Below are 17,438 nucleotides of genomic sequence, written 5' to 3' on the forward strand. Positions count from 1 at the left end.
ATTGTGCTGCATTTGGATCTTCTGAAGAAAGAAACGCCAAAACCAAGACACAAGGAATAATTTCTACTGTTCTTCTACAACATGTTGAATCTGATATAGTGTTACCACTATAAACAATAAGAAGTGGCTTTAATCTTTCTATTGTGTAGCTATGAGTGAAGTGAATTTATTTACCTGGATACAGTAACATGCACACACAGCAGCCAACCAGAGTCCAAGCACCGACCTGATGATCTCTCTCAAAGAATAAATGCTGCTTTTTTACGGCGACTAAAACTTACATTAGACTAAATTTATATTGATCATGTTTCTCAAACACAAACATGCAGTCCAAGTGATTGGAAAAGTGATTGATTGATTGACAAGAGCCAATAGACCTCTTCCCACAATCACTTGTTTAGGAATCAGCATCATCAACGCTCCTAAAATGTCCATATGAAAAGAGTTTGAGGTTTGCTGCTGTCAGAAACCAGCAGACACATTGATCAGTGTCAGTCGTCGTATTAGAGGAGCTGAAACAATTAGAAAACATGAATCCATCAGAGCAGCAGCTGCACCGTGACAGAAATAAAGAGGAAACACTTTGACATGAAGTTAGATGCTAAAAAAAGCATCTTTCTAAAGCAAAGTGACTTATATGAGAGGAGGTCATGTGACGTTGCAGAGATATTAGAGGAGAGAATATTAGAGCTGCAACACAACATGATGCTGGACAGAGAGCTGCAGAGAGACACTGAACCAGATGTTTACAGCTGCTACTGACAGAAAAATCATCACACTGAAAAAAACCTCTCCGGGTTGCCGGGATAAAATATGCCAATAAAAATGATAAAATCTGAAAACCCTCTTGGCAGCTATGATAATGATAACTGCGGACCCTTCACACCCTGGACAATAGACGCTACAGAACACTGAACACCAAAACCACCAGACATGGGAACAGTTTTTTCCCCTTCATGTCACACTTATGAACAGTTAACTCACTTGTTGCACTGTGGAATAACCCCGGACACTATAATACCCACTGTACCCACAAATTATATATATTTAATTTAGTCTAAAATACAAAATGTGCAATACATTCCACTCACTACTGTATATCTGAACAGGCTGTATATACTGTACATAAATGTCTTTTTTTTATCATTTAATATTAATCTCATCACTCCTTGCACTCTTCACTTCTTTGCACTATTTGTATCCTGTTTACAGTTCACAGAAACGCTTTCACCTGTATATCGTCTTTCCTTGTGAATATTCCTCATGATTGTTGTGTTGTTATTCTGTGAAAGTACATTAGGAGCCACTACATGGGAGACAAATTCCTTGTATGTGTAAACAAACTCGGCCAATAAAAGATGATTCTGATTCTGATGATAATACGGCAAACATAATATTAATTTTGCATAAACTTTGTTTTAGTTGATTTCAGTATATTTAAACTCCAAATTCACTCAGATTAAGTTATTATCATTTTAAATCAATCAAGTGTTTCTCCTTTTGTGAAGAAAGTCAGACTGTCTGTCCATGACATGAAAATTCTTTGTACAAGGAGATTGATGAATGTCTCATACATGCTTCTTAAGAACGAATCCGTTTGTATGAGTGGTTCTTGTATGAGGCCTGATGACTAGCAGGGCCGATCATATATCTATGATGGTGAAAGAGCAGAAGAGTGAGATATGATTGGTGGTGGTCGGAGGGGAAGCATCAGCTCGCCATTTTGTACTTTATCACCCTCAGTTGAAAAAAATACATTTATATACATCTGATTTCCAACAGAAAATGTGTTTTTTATGGACAAAAACTGATTCATTAAACATTTTCATGAAATTAGGATTTACGCAGGCGTGTTGGATTAGTGACAAGGATATTTTTGGGGTGAATTTAAGGAAAATCTGTAGGATATTAAAGGGGAAAAATGTTACAATAGAAATTTCAGAGACAGATATCTCAAACAAGACAACTAAAACCAAAAATGCAACTTAGGTGAAGTGACTCTTGAGAGTGAGGTAACACAGAGAGGTGATGGAAGTGTTGCTGGTTGGAGGGGAAGTGTCAGCCAGACATTAATTGGACATTTTCACCTTCAGTCAGACTCACAAATGTCAGATGATGGAAATGGGTAAAAAAAAAAAAAGGCCCAAGCTTAGATAGATACACTCCATCATTTCACTTCAGTCATCTATCAGGCTTGTGGAGAACTCAGCATTCAGAAGCTGCTTTGCAGAGTGTACATTTATATTTCTACGTTCATAAATCATCACCAGCAGAAATTCGGGATTGCAAAAGTGTCCAATTATCCTTTGAAAACACTCTGGACCTTTTTCCTATTAAACCGATTCAGTGTGGAGCCGACAGCATCAGGTCCCCTTCAGCCTGCAGACTTTTAGGCAAATAACAAACATCTCCACAGAGTCTGGCTGATAACAACATGATGGCTATTGATGGCACAAAGCATTCACTGAATGTTTGGCCTGAAGCTGCCAAATTGAGGGCTGTTTCTGTCACACTGTTGGCTCCATTCAACAGCCCGTCCATCCTCACAGGGTCCATAAATGATCCAACTGCAGCGCCACAACGGTCAGAAACTCCCCGAGAGCTCAAAGTCTGTCTGCACACACTGATAACATTCTCGTTTTGATTGTGATGGTGTGTGTGTGTGTGTGTGTGTGTGTGTGTGTGTGTGTTTCATTCCCATCTTCCCATTTAATGATTCAGTCAAAAGAGTTAAATTTCTGCCCTGCTTTTGCATGTATGTATTTGCTGAGAATATCCTATCAGCACAGTGTCAGCCGCAGCGCTGCAGGGTGAAATTAATTTGGCTTCTAGTTCCTGCTCGGAGACACTTGCAGCTTTTTCTTCGTCTTCGGCTTTGGGTGAGATTAACGCCACTTCTGGGAATGCGATGAAAGGCGTGTGTGACACTCCCCAGGGGACAAGATATTCTGTGTGGAGAGTCTTCCTTCCTTTCCTCTGCCCTCTGAAGAGGCCCGTGGCTGCCAGCGGGGCAGAGCATATGTCCCGTCTTTGTCCTGCAGAGGCCTCTGGATTTTTCTAACGAGGCTAATGAGGCTCTGGCTTTACTAGACAAATGTGACTGAGATTTGTGCTCTTCAACCTGCTCTGACATTCATTCCTTCTGGATGTTGACTTGTTCCATCCCTCTTGGGTCAGATTAAACTCTATTTGGCAGGCAAACAAAAGCTGTGAGTCTCCATTAGCTACCCCTGCTCTGGTTCCACCAACCTATGTTGCCTCAGAAATAGAGCAGATAGAGTAGAGTGATACCGGAGTCTTGAGGTTGATACCAACACCGAAATTTGATAGTATAAAAAGTTGTCTGACATTTTTGATTGAAAAATTGTGATTGTTTGTACTGAACAGGACATTTTACAGTTAAAAAATAAACTTGTCAGTGCTGAGATTTTACCGTCAGGCAAGCAAACGCTCGGACCGCCAACTAAGAGGGCAACTAATAGCTATAGATATACTGTACTGGCACATACTGGTATTTGGCAAACTGTGTCTGTTGTAATCACATGCTATGTATTTTCTAACATTATTTAAGTTTATGCAACATTTCATGAACAGTTTGCTTCCATCTGTGATGTGATTAGCAGTCATCCTTGCTAAATAGTCCTCGGGGAAGCAAGGGCTGTTTCTTTAATAATAGCAAATGGTTTGGTGTTTTGGTTCAAGATCATTCAGGTTGTCAGATGAAGTAGTGGTCTGTCATTAAGTATGGCCTCAACTTTGCATTGAAATGGTTTATGCCTACAGATATCTGGTGCCCCCTGCCGGTGTGGATAAGGCACCGACAGACAGCTGTCCTCTACCTCTGACCGAGGTATCGAACGTAGTTCACAAAATCTACAGACGCATGATCCATCCTAGCCTTGCTTAGGGAACCAAATTCAGCCTGGCTTCTATAATCACCAGCTGTTGTTGAACCACTACCAACGGGCCTATTTAGTCAAGTATGTCCTGACAGCCTGGGTCACAACGAAGTGTATTGGTGCAAATAGGTGTTGGAGGTTTGAAAGTCCTCCAAGATGGCCTCCTAACAGGTCATCTCTGGAGGAGCCCCACTCTGTCGGTCGAGGGCACTCTCCTGGTTTTATAGGGCAGCTTCAGAGCCCTAGCCCTAACAATTTAGCCAATTAGACCCCTAATTATAAAACACTCAACCTAATTTTAGACAGAAATCATACCTCTATCACATGTACAGCAATATATTAACTTCAGTCACTGAACCATTACCACTCTGTTATTCTATAAACAGCACTAATTTTTACCTTTGCAAAATTCAATAATTTATAATCTAAACAATTTCAAAACTAATGTCAGCCTATCCCGAGGGGGCGTATTTTCTTACCTTAAAGGAACACCAGAGGACAAGTCAGGAACTTTGGTTGGAGTGTATAAAAATACAAACCAGTTTTATTTGGTTTTACAAAGCAAGCAATCTAAGAATACAAAAACTAAAATACAAAAACTGAAACAAAAAATTAAAAAGCAAAAATTAAAAGATTAAAGAGTCTCAAAGAGATCCCTCAAAAGACCCTAAGGAAAAAAGAGGTCCCACAAAAAGAAAAAGGAACCAACTCCCTAGAGCCTCTCTTGGCTTTACTTTTTTATAACTCTACAATTTCCTCTTATTTGTATTACCACATATCGTCTATCTTCAAGACATCTATCAGTTTCATGTTGATGTTACATGACTTTACATAAAAAAGTGAGCATTTCTATATCTGTCACTTACATCAGAGTACATGGAAATTTTGAACTTCTTATTCACATTTTGAGCATGTAATCATGGGATGTCTGCAAGGTGCAGAAACACAGCTCCTCTATTGCCTCAGAATATCTGGTGTTTGCCTCAGTTTTGTGATGTTTGTTTGTGTTTGTTATGGTCATCTGTGAAGGTTCAGTTCCAGTTCAGTACACGTTGCATAAATTGTGAAAATTCCTCAGAAATGGTGCAAGACATTCAACTATATTAATTTGTCTCCAATTAAAATAGTTTGAAGTAGGCTTGAATAGAGTTTGTCTCAGCCACATATAGTGGAACTTTCCACAGCATAATAGAGTTTGTAGACACTAATCATCTATTGTTTGATCATGCAAGACAGACTTGTTGTTAAAGAATGTTAAATAATGTTAAATTTAAATTTATGCAGCAGTTTATGTACAGTTCAAGTATAGTTTGAAGAGGATTATAGTTGGATTTTGCAAAGGTTATGTATGCACTTGCTATTATCTTGTTCTTGAGTGCTGGGATGCAGGAACACACTGTATATTTTAGTTGTTTGCGACAGTAGATTGTGCCATAAGGTAGTTTTAATGCACCTGTGCATTAAATACTCAAAAAAGGTGGTGCTAAGATGTAGAGGAATCTGCAGACAATGTCCAATCAAAACAAGTTTTTGACCATGTATAATGTGTAACATGTGTAACGTGTACATGAGATATGAGATGTTACAGTTCAGAATACAACTTCAAGTAGATAATGGACAAGGCTTAATGTAACTTCAAATAAATTTTCATTCAGTGTTTTCCCTGCTGCTGAGGACATGTGAGCACATTGGGATTTGATTCACTGGAACACGAATCAAAACAAAGATTTGCAGACTAAGTAGCCTAGGAACTTGGAACATGGTAAAACAGCCACTATACAGCACCAGTCAAAAGTTTGGAAATACCTACTTTTTCAAGGGTTTTTACTATTTTCTACATTGTAGAACAGTGGTGCAAGGTAAAATAAAAAAAACAACTAACTTCTGATACGTAAATCTGTTTTCAGTTTTTGGATTTTTTCTCTAATCTTTGATTTCTGGAGAAATATTGGATCATTTACATATTTATGTAAATAAACAAACCATGTGAGAGGGTAAGAGGGAAAAATCACAATTTGGTAGAGCTCAGATGTAGAGAGACATCTGAGAAGGAAATGCCCAGTTAGCCCTGTGAGCAATACACTGTCCAGTCCTTCACAGCCCAAATGTCAGAGGGTATCATCACTGTCCTGCAGGCCTGAGTTTCTTTGTCTGGAGGCCTCCGCCTTCCCTCGTCAGCTGGATGAGGTGGACTCTCTCGGTCTGTGATGCCCTGTCACCTTCCCGAGTGTGCCCCCTCCTGCACCTGCTGTCAATTTCAGGGACCCCCCCACCTCCACTCAAATTTTACTGTGTATGGAGGCAATGTCTCAGATCCGGAGTTTCTGCTGGTGGGAAACTCAATTGTTCACTTTGTGGAACTGCTCAGGGGCTTAACATACTGTTTCTCTTGTGCTAAAATCTTTGATATGGCCCAGGTATGAACAATCAATCAAACTCCAACATGATATTGAATTTCTTGCTGTAACTGTGAAAGTCTGTATGTAGTATCTGAGCCCATTCCAACTCTGAAAAAAGGGCGTGAAGGTTTTAGCCGGCTTTCTGGTTTTAATCAATGGCGTCAAGTGTTGTGTTCTGCCATCAGTTTCAGCTATATTTATCACTCTGATGCATTTTGGAATTGGAGAGGCTCAAAAGAGATAGGCTACACCCTAACAAAAAAGGCACACATTTACTCACAGCAAATTTTTAAACCTTTATTTATTCAGGGGAGTTTCTCTGAGAGCAGTGCTGTCTTTTTCAGGAAAGCCTTGATCAAATTCACACAGTTATACATTCATACATGGAGGCTGCCCAGTACAACCATAGTTTGATCTGCCGGCCACTGAGCAGCTCCATTGGAGCAGTTAGGGTTAGGGGCCTTGCTCAAGGGCACCTTAGTGGTGGTAATAAGGGAGAAGCAAGCACTGCTTTTTCACTTTCCCCGTGCAGATTTATCCTGCCAGTCCGGGGGATTGAGCCAGCAATCCTCCAGTCACAAGCTCACTTCTCCAACCCACTACCTAAAATTTTGTTTATTTTATAAACAATACCTGGCCATGCGGACTATCTAGCACACTTCCTCTCCAACAGAATTCAAATGATTCTCAAATGAACCAGTTAATGACTATTTGTGGTAGGAGACAAACCACTGTGCAAAAGGGGCAGCAGCAGTTATATTCAAATACAGGTATATCCAGTTTAATCACAGTTTCTCACTTTCCTTTGTCAACTCCGCTCAAGCAATTGCAGTCAGCTTCTCTTAATGTGAGATCATTTGTAAACAAATATTTCTTATGTAACAATTTTATTCTTTCAAACAATCTAGATCTCTGTGATCACAGAATCTTGGTTGACACCAAATGATCATGTTCCCTTACTCAAAGCCAGCCCAACTGGTTATTGGCAGGGGTGGTGGGGTTGCTCTTTTATGTAAAGATAGCTACAAATGCTCTAGCACTGATATGGGGCTGTTTAGCACCTTTGAAGTCTTTCCTTTCCTGATTAAAGGTAAGGCAAATTTATTTGTGTAGCACATTTCAAAAACAAGGCAATTCAAAGTGCTTTACATAGAGCATAAAAGGCATCAAGACAAAATATAAAAGCAACACAAGTATAAAGACATTTAAATACAATTTAAAAGTGTTTAATTTGGAAACAAAAAGAAGCTAAAAAGGAATAAGACAGATAAAACAGGAGAATAAAAGTTACAATGCAGTGTGAAATTTTAACCCTCAAATTTGGTTTAATAAAAGGCAGCGGCAGACAGAAAAGTCTTCAGCTGTGATTTCAAAGAACTGAGAGTTGCAGCAGACCTGCAGTTTTCTGGGAGTTTGTTTCACATATGTGGAGCATAAAAACTGAACGCTGCTTCTCCATGTTTAGTTTTTACTCTGGAGACAGAAAGCAGACGTGATCCAGACCACCTGAGAGGTCTAGATGGTTCATAACGTAGCAGCAGATCAGAAATGTATTTTGGCCCTAAACCATTCAATGCTCTATAAACCAACAGCAGTATTTTAAAATCAATGCTTTGATAGACAGGAAGCCAGTGTAAAGATCTGAGAACCGGAGTTATATGATCCACTTTCTTGGTCTTAGTGAGGACTCGAGCAGCAGCGTCTGAATCAGCTGCAGCTGTCTGATCAATTTTTTAGGGAGACCTGTGAAGACGGCGTTACAGTAGTCAAGTCTACTGAAGATAAATGCAGGACAAGTTTTTCCAAATCCTGCTGAGACACAAGTCCTTTAATTCTTGATATATTCTTCAGGTGATAGTAGGCTGACTTTGTAATTGTCTTAATGTGGCTGTTGAAATTCAGGTCTGAGTCCATGACGACACCAAGATTTCTGACTTGGTTTGTAGTTTTTAACATTATCAATTGAAGCTGAGTGCTGACTTTTAAACGTTCTTCCTTGGCTCCAAAAACAATTACTTCAGTTTTGTCTTTGTTTAATTGAAGAAAATTCTGGCACATCCAATCGTTGATTTGTTCAATGCACTTACTCAGTGCTTGTATTGGACTGTAGTCCCCTGGTGATATGGTTATGTAAATTTGTGTGTCATCTGCATAACTGTGGTTACATATTTTTTGTTCTCCATAATCTGAGCTAGTGGGAGCATGTAGATGTTGAACAGAAGAGGCCCCAGAATGGAGCCTTGGGGAACCCCGCATGTCATTTTTGTCCGCTCATATGTGTGATTTATATTCATGCTGCCTCAACAAATACAGATACAAATACAAATACTGGGCTCTCTGTACATCCCTAACTCTCTGATCTAGTCTCAAAAGATGTAGTTGCCTCTCAATGTCCTAGATAAATGAAAATATTCGGGTGCTGACACAAAAATGCTGCAAAGCTTTGTGTCATTTTTGATCAAAAGCAAGTCAGATCAATCCTGTTTTCATCATCTTAGAAACAGTTCAAAGATTAGGCTATTTCTTTCTGCCAAAAATCTGAAAACTGTCATCCTCACCTTCATAACCAGTCAGCTGGTCCACTGTAATTCCTTGCTCTCTGACATCGTGGTTCCCGAGGCTGCCAGCTCTCTCTTCTGTCCAGCTCCTCAGAGTCTCCGCTGCCCAGCACCACAGACGACGCCCAACCTGATCCTGAGCCATCAGCCACCCCTGCCAACACCCAGCCTGAATCCCAGTCGTTGGCCACCCCTGCTGACGCCCCACCAGACCTCCAGCCAATGGCTGTCTCCGCCGACATCCTGCCAGACCCCCAGCTGTCGGCTGTCTCCGCTGACATCCTGCCACACCCCCAGCCATCAGCTGGCCCCACTGATGCCCAGCCAGACCTTCAGCAGTCAGCTGCCATCGCCCTGCCAGTTCAAGAGATGTTGGCCGTCGACGCCCTGCCAGACCTCCAGTCGTCGGCCGCCCTCATCAATGCCCCACCAGACCTCCAACCATCTGCTACCATCATCTAGCTGGTGAACATAGTGGAGCACTGTTCACCAGCTAAATCAGAGCCCCGTCAATGCCTGCCCTTCTGAGTGGCTTTGTCGATGTCTCAGCCCTCAAGGTCTCTGCCCTGAGCATCTCTGTCAGCCTCCAGAAGAGTCCCACCTACATCATTGACCTCCAGAGCAGTCCTCCCCATCTGTTCTGCCATTTGGTTGACCTCCCAAGTGACTCCACCCATCTGTTCTGCCTTCTGGTCACCCTCCAGAGTGGCTCCACCTATCTGCTAGCTAGACTAGCTGGTGAACATAGTGGAGCCTTTAGCAGCTAAAGAGCCAGATATTTCCCTCAGGAGTTGTTAGAGAGCAAATACAGAGCCAAAAGAGAGTGAATATTGGACTTACATTCATCAGGTGGACAGAAACACAACTCCAAATGAATGATAATGATGCTCTGAACTGCTGGGGGTAGGCATAAGCAACTCTTTGCTAACAAATATAACATATTAACTTAAAAGCTGATGAGATTCAAGATTCTAGAATCAAATACTTATCTAGACATGTAGTTTGTTAAAAACTTTCACTTTTCAACAAAATATAGCCTAATTCCAACCCAGATATCTTGATATCTTTGATCTGCAAATCAGTAAATGAGTATAAAATAACTCTTGTTTCCAGCATGTTTTCTCTTGTTACAAGATTGATTCTAGAAAATTCTTGAAATGTGGATTTATATCGCAAACAGAAGAGTTCAAAAGTAGTTTTTAGACACTTTGGACACATTTGGCCGAATAACTTGTCAGAGCAGAGATATTTTTACAGTTTGCAGTCAGTGTAGTTTAATTTCCTTTCTCTCTGTCTCTTTATGTCCCACATGACTGAGTCTTGTAATTCTGCTTTAATTGCACTGAACTCATCCACATTGTAAACAACGCAGCAGAATGAGAATTTAACGAGTGGGCGAACACCTCAATGTGTTGAGGTGATTAGGTATTAATGAGCCTCTCTGTTAATTGCACACATCAGGCTGAATGTTAATACTGTGTGCTGAACACTGCTGGGCTTATGGGATGGATCCCAGTTGTAGATCTCTCTCACACACAAACACAAACACAAACACACACATACACATTCACGTGGAGCTACGTCCGTCCTTCAGCAGAAAGTCGAGTGAAGGCGGGCAGATGTTGCCTGAGCAATAATTCATGATTACCTTTAATCACTTTCTGTAACGAGCTTACTGTTCAAACAAACTCTGATGAAAAATTCACAGCTGTTACAATAACAAAGTCATCTGCATCCAAACATCTAAATCTCCTCCCACATCTTAGATTTTGTCCAACAGTTGAGAAAGATCTGTTGTTGAGAATATTTGCTTCCAACTTTGTCAGAAATTGACAAACTCTGTCACTCTTCCGGCTGAAATGACACTTCCCCAGCGGTATATTTTAAGTTTCTGAATCTTCTCTTTCCTTTTATTTATGGTGTGTATGTTGTTTGTCTCACACTTACATACAGACTAAGTCTAATACAGAAATGAGAGCAGAATGATGCATATTCATTGAAACTATAGGAACACAATTTGTGGTGACACAATTTTAAGAGTAACGTCTGCCCCTCTTGGCATAATCGGCAGGACAACATCATTTGTCTGTACTTTCCAAAACCGTTACATATCACTGTTAAAGAATTATGATGTTTTATGATGTGACAACGCTGTGGTTAACGTCTGGTTAGGTTTAGGCACAAAAATCATTTGGTTAGGTTTAGGGAAAGATCATGGTTTGGGTTAAAGTGATCACTTTGTTAAGGTTAGAAAAACATGTGATGTGGGTAAAAGTTACTACCTCCTTAAAGTTAGGCCACCTCCATCGTCATTGCTACAATAATGACCATGGGGTTAAAGGTTAGGGGACGATCGTAGTTACGCTTTTTAAAAAAACTGTCCCAACTCATGGTGGCAAACAGGAAACGAACAGAAGTCTTCTGTTGGATTAATGCCTCTATCCACCCTCCTCCTCTAAATGAGGAAATCTGTCCACATGTTTACACACCATCTGAACTATACCACTGCTCTGAGTCATAATTATTACAGCCGCTAGATGGCAGCTGTCACTCAAACATAACTGTAGGTCGTTTTTGGGTGACTGACATTACAACCTATTGTGTCCTTTTTCTTGGAAGGACAGTCTCAAATTAAGTTGCTTTGCCTTTAGTTAATTAATTTATATAATGAGTCAATACAATGGAAACTGCTTATAGTGATCACAGTTACAGTGATCAACCGCTAATATGGATCAAAAAGCTTGGGTCAGAATCATTCCTATACAAATGCTGTTTAAATAATTTGCTTATAGTAATCAAGTAGTCCACTTTCAGTGTTCATTTTGGGTCTTTTCATACATGAAAACATATGGGAAAAACTATGCTAATTACTTACCTTACTCCCATAGTTCACGTATGATGTGTATTTAGTGGCTGCGGAACCATTATCAGGCGTTGTGGCACACCTCTGCAGGTTTGTGTGGAGGTGCAGGGTGTGGGTGATTATTTGTAACCATTGTGAAACAATCAGAAAATAACATTTTTTTCCTTTCATTCACCGGCTTTCTCGCTACCAGTGATCACTGTTCTCATCCACTTTCTAGCTCGCTCAACCACTGCTTCTCTCTCTCTCTCTCTCGTCTTTTTTAAAATGAGTCGGAAAGCCATCAGCAAAGCCTAACTTTACTTTTAATGTTATCAAATGAAGAGAAATGTCCTCCCCTCTTCCTAGTAATGTTTTTGTCTTCCCTCATGGCAGGGTTGTGCAGCGTTACAGTGTAGCCCCGGCCCCGCAGCCTAAACGCACAATGCAGAACCCGTCTAATTCAGGCTGGGGGCGTGCGTGCACATTGAAATCATGACAGGAAAAAGAAAAGGAGAAAGTAATTTTCTCTCAATGAAAAACGTAGTGTCATTGAAGCTCATGACAAACTCCCAAAAACAAGCCAATGAGATGCAACAGAGAAACAACAAGCGTTTGAAACAGCTGTACTATATTTTGAAACAGTTTATAAAATTCAGTAAATAGCAAAGCTGCCCATTTCATTATTTTATATTCATGTAATAAATATACAAATGTCGATTAGATGGCATGAGAAATTAAGAAAAAGAAAAAAAATCTTATAATAATCATTGCTTATAGTGATCATTTTGACCCCGACGGATGTGATCACTATAACCGGTTTCCACTGTATAAAAGGTCTCAAATTCTTCCATGATTTAATGTTCATCTGTAAACCTTCTTCTGCACATTAAACAACACTAAACCTTCTTCTGTGAATGTTCAGCTAACATCTTCTGTGTTTTCTCTGTGGCAGATTACGATATGGATGACGGATATTTTGACGCCATTCTGGGAGGTGAGTTCAGATTTTCTCACCATGTATGAGCCATTCAACGAATCCCACCGGTTTTGTCTCTTCAGGCCTCATTTCTGCTTCTGTAGACAATAATACACTGCTGAGTACAGACAGCAGCCCTGGTTCATTGAGACTGAAAAAAACACACACTTCTCTTGAAGAAAACTAGAAATACCGCCTTGCAAATGTATGCCTCCAACAACCTGTCAAGTTGCAGTTTACATCCATGTGTGTCCAGATTCATATAATATTCTTAGTGATTACTTTGAAGGAATTTAATAAAATCACCACAGTTTCAAGGTGGGAACCAATATTAGTGTCAACAATTCAGTATCCGACCAAATGTGAAACATGGTCACAATCTCCCCTGCTGTTCCTGAGTTATGGTGTTCTTGCAGGACATTGTGATGTCACGGTGAAGTTGACCTTTGACCTTTCGGATATAAAATGTCTTCACTTCATTTTATCCTATTAGACATTTTTGTTAAACTTTGTCATAATTAGCATATGAATTCTTGAGTTATGGCCAACAGCGTGTTTTGTGAGGTTACAGTGACCTTGACCTTTGACCACCAAAATCTAATCAGTTCATCCAAACGTCCAAGTGGATGTTTGTGCCAAATTTGAAGAAATTCCCTCAAGGCATTTCTGAGATATCATGTTCACAAGAATGGGACAGACGTACATATGGACAGACAGACGGACAGACAACCCAAAAATATAATGCCTCCAGCCATGGCTGTCACAGAGGCATAAAAAAAGTCTGATAAATGTCCTGGAACAAAGGCTTTTAAAGCCAGAATTCAAAAGTTTTATTTGATAGTCTTTGGTGTTTGAGAGGGGGGGGGGGGGGGTGCAAAACAGGGGACGCACGTCAAATAATTTTTTAAGCACTGGGGAGGGAGTTACAAACAGGTGACAAACTAAAGGAAAAACTGGTACACGTCTGAATGCTTGACCCCCACAGTGAGGGGATCCGGTGGCTCTGTTATGCTTTGGGGGGTATTTTGCTGGTATGATTTGGGTCCACTTGTCACCTTAGAGGGAAGGGTCACTGCTAATCAATGCAAAGTTGTTCTGAGTGATCACCTTTATCCCATGATGAAACATATCTATCCTGATGGGAGTGGTCTCTTCCAGGATGACAGTGCCCCAATTCACAGGGCATGAGGGGTCACTGAATGGTTTGAAAGATTTTGGACTGACGTGTTAGACAGCGCTCTCCACCACCGTTATCAAAACATCAAAAAAGGGAATATCTTTTTGAAGAATGGTGTTCCTCAGCCTTGGCATTGATTCTACAATTGATTCTGTTCTTCTGGAACTCTTCTGGAGGGATGAACACCATTCTTATAAGCCATCCTTACATATAAAAAAAAAAAATCTCCCTCTCACCCCACTCCTATGGGGGGGTGGTGGTGTGTCTTCCTCAAGCTCGGGTCCTCTACCAGAGGCCTGGGAGTTTGAGGGTTCTGCGCAGTATCTTAGCTGTTCCTAGGACTGCGTTCTTCTGGACAGAGACCTCAGATGTTGTACCTGGAATCTGCTGGAGCCACTCTCCCAGTTTGTGGGTCACAGCCCCCAGTGCTCCAATTACCACTGGCACCAGTGTTTCCTTTACTCCCCACATCTTTTCTAGCTCCTCTTTCAGCCCTTGGTATTTTTCGATCTTCTCATGTTCCTTCTTCTTGTTGTTGCTGTCACTACGTCTATCACCACTGCCTTCCTCTGTTGTTTGTCGATCAACACAATGTCCGGTTGGTTAGCCATCACCAGCTTGTCAGTCTGGATCTGGAAGTCCCACAGGATCTTGGCTTGGTCATTCTCAACCACCTTAGAGGGTGTCTTCCATCATGACCTCGGGACTTCCAACCCATACTCAATGCAAATGTTCCTGTACACTATGCCAGCCACTTAATTATGGCGTTCCATGTACGCTGTTCCTGCCTTCATCTTACACTATTATGTGCTGAACTGTCTCAGGAGCATCTTTGCACAGCCTGCACCTGGGGTCCTGTCTGGTGTGGTAGATCCCCGCCTCTATTGATCTTGTACTGAGTGCCTGTTCTTGTGCTGCCATGATTAGTGCTTCTGTGCTGTCCTTCAGTCCAGCCTTTTCCAGCCACTGGTAGGATTTCTTGATATCAGCCACTTCTTCTATCTGTGTATATATATATATATATATATATATATAACATACAAATGTCAATTAGATGATAATCTGCATGAGAAATAAAGAAAAAGAAAAAATATGGTTAAAATAATCATCCGCTTATAGCGATCAATTTGACCCAGACAGACGTGATCACTATAAGCAGTTTCCACTGTATATCTATACGTTTGCTTGTTCTCCTAGTGCCTGTGTAGGTTCTCTCTGGCTTCCTGTGGCTTCGTTCCACAGACCTAAAACATGCAGGTTAGATTATTTGGCGACTCTAAATTGCCCGTAGGTGTGAGTGTGAATGGTTGTTTGTCTCTATCGCTGCTGGTGACCTGTCCAAGAGGTTCCTCCCGCCCATTGTCAGCTGAGATCGGCTCAGCTTCCCCATAACCCTCTAGAGGATAAGGGTTATAGAAAATGGATGGATGGATGGATAATACATTCCTGCCCTCAACCCTGAAGCTGAGTTTTCATCAACTGGATGACATCCACAGGAGCATGAAAGTGTTTATGGCAAAAAAGTCTGTTATCCCGTATTCTACACTCTATATTATAAGAGATCTCAGAAATAACAGTGTTCTGCTTAAAGTGTACCCACATATCTTAGTCCAAGATCAAAATAAAACCTCATTAAATCCAAGCGATCCACTGTGAGGGTGTACATAATACAAGAGAATGGCATTGGGGTGAAATCCGTTGAACCAAGAGTACAAATTACTAAATCGAGAGCACAAATTAGTTACTTTTCTCAGTGGTCCCTCCTGGGCTCTGTAAAATTCACATATATATTAAGCAGGAAAGTGATGTCAGAATGGTGGAAAATTTACTTTAATATGACTCAAACATAACTGCAGAAAATGGACTTATACTGAATATATGGTGCAGAGAAATTAAACTATATGATGTTTTCTGTCTTCTTCTTGGATATTGTATCTGTGTGAGACCAGCTGTGACTGTGAAACCTCATCTCAGTCTGTTCTGACTCATTTATCTTCCTTTTCCCAGTTGTCATCGCCGCCGTCATCCTGGTGCTGATCGGTCTGGCGGTTGTTGTGATCCGCTACATGTTCAGACACAAGGGCTCATATCGCACCAACGAAGCCAAGGGCATGGAGTTTGCAGAGACAGCGGACACAGCGCTGCGAGGCGACCCTGCCCTGCGTGACGCCATGGACATCAGCAAGAAGGAGTACTTCATCTGAGCATGTGCAAACTGCTGCTGCTGTGTTCACTGGACCTCACTGTGGTTTTGATGTGGATTTATGTGGTTTTGGAAGATGAGTGGCCAGATACTCAGCAGGAAAAAAAATCGCTCTGCTCCATTTTCACATTTACTCTTTTTTTTATCAGTGTGACTGATCTGACATCAGTTTGAAAACAAAACATCAGTGTCTGGAGATGCATCTTCTGTCCATCCAGTTTGTCTGTCTGTAGTGTACTTTGAGGCTGTGAACTTAAAAAGTCTCCAATGGAAGAGATCGTCCTTGTTTTGGGGAAAAATTGCATTTGAAAGTTCAGCAGAAGCTAATATGAGGCTTCAGCTGAACTGTGAACACATTTTTGCAGAGAATGTGGACTGTTGATTTTGTCCCTCATCACTTACTGTACATCGGAGTTACATAAGGAAGGAATCTCCAGCCAGTATAGAGAGAGGAGAAATGATTACAGCAAGTAATAGCTCTTTCAATGTACATATAAGCCTGAATATTGTTTAAAGGGGAAATATTCTGCATATTTCTATATCTATATTTATATTCTGGGGCTCTTTACATGATTTCTAGTTAAAACCTTATTTATCATATACTGGTCCTTTATGCAGCCCCTCAGTTCAGCCTCTGTCTCAACAGGCCGTTTTAGCTCCTGTCTCTTTAAGGCCCACCTCCTGATGAGCCCACTCTGTTCTGATTGGCCAGCTTCCTCTGGCTCTGGAAATGTAAACAAACAACAGTAGTAGAATTCCACTATTTTTTCTTATTCTTTACTCAAAATATGAACTTCTAAAGTCTGTCCGTACATGTTTTAAAACTATTAAAAACATGTTAATGAGCCACACTGCACTGGGTGACATGTTCTTTCATTATGAAGAATTTAGTCACGTTAGCTTAGAAACGACTCCAAAGAGTAAAAATTGCAATAAGATAGTAACCTGCTACTGGGCATGCGCCGAAATTCAGTTCCGTTTGCAGAGCTTTGCTAGCTTGTTGTGCTACATACCATAATCCCTTGACTTTGTACCGAAGTTCTTTGAGAAATGTATAATGTAGGCTACAAAGTCAAGAGGTTGTGATATGTTGCACAACAAGCTAGGACTCAAGGACCCTTATTGTCATCTCACCACAGTTACCTACATCTACTTACATCTACTTTTCAGTGTCAAATGCTACCTATGAATTGTGTTTCATTGGCTCGATGCAAAGGTAGCATAAATGCACAGGTATTAAAACTTTAGAATAATTAAAATTAAGGTTTAAAATAGAAAAAAAGATTTGAAAAATAAAAAATAGGGAATGTAAATAATCTTGTGTGCAAGGTTGAATTGGTACAGGCATTGAAAAACTGGCAGCATTCGTGAACATAGATTG

General features: G+C 40.7%; 1 protein-coding gene across 3 annotated transcripts in view; it reads left to right on the plus strand.

The window, feature by feature from the left end:
• The window catches only part of gypc (glycophorin C (Gerbich blood group)), a 35,849-nt gene extending 19,507 nt beyond the window's left edge, over positions 1 to 16,342 (plus strand). Inside the window, exons 3-4 of one of the 3 annotated variants that reach the window (XM_044365788.1) lie at positions 12,654 to 12,695; positions 15,862 to 16,342. In XM_044365788.1, coding sequence (XP_044221723.1) covers positions 12,654 to 12,695; positions 15,862 to 16,058 — 239 coding nt within the window. In that variant the 3' untranslated portion in view covers positions 16,059 to 16,342. Of the gene's footprint in view, positions 1 to 8,942; positions 9,957 to 12,653; positions 12,696 to 15,861 lie in introns of those variants that run through there. The other 2 variants (XM_044365789.1, XM_044365787.1) reach the window with 2 other exon arrangements.
• The last annotated feature ends 1,096 nt before the right edge of the window (positions 16,343 to 17,438 follow it).

The sequence above is a fragment of the Thunnus albacares genome, chromosome 11 (assembly GCF_914725855.1).
Source record: "Thunnus albacares chromosome 11, fThuAlb1.1, whole genome shotgun sequence".
NCBI lineage: Eukaryota > Metazoa > Chordata > Actinopteri > Scombriformes > Scombridae > Thunnus > Thunnus albacares.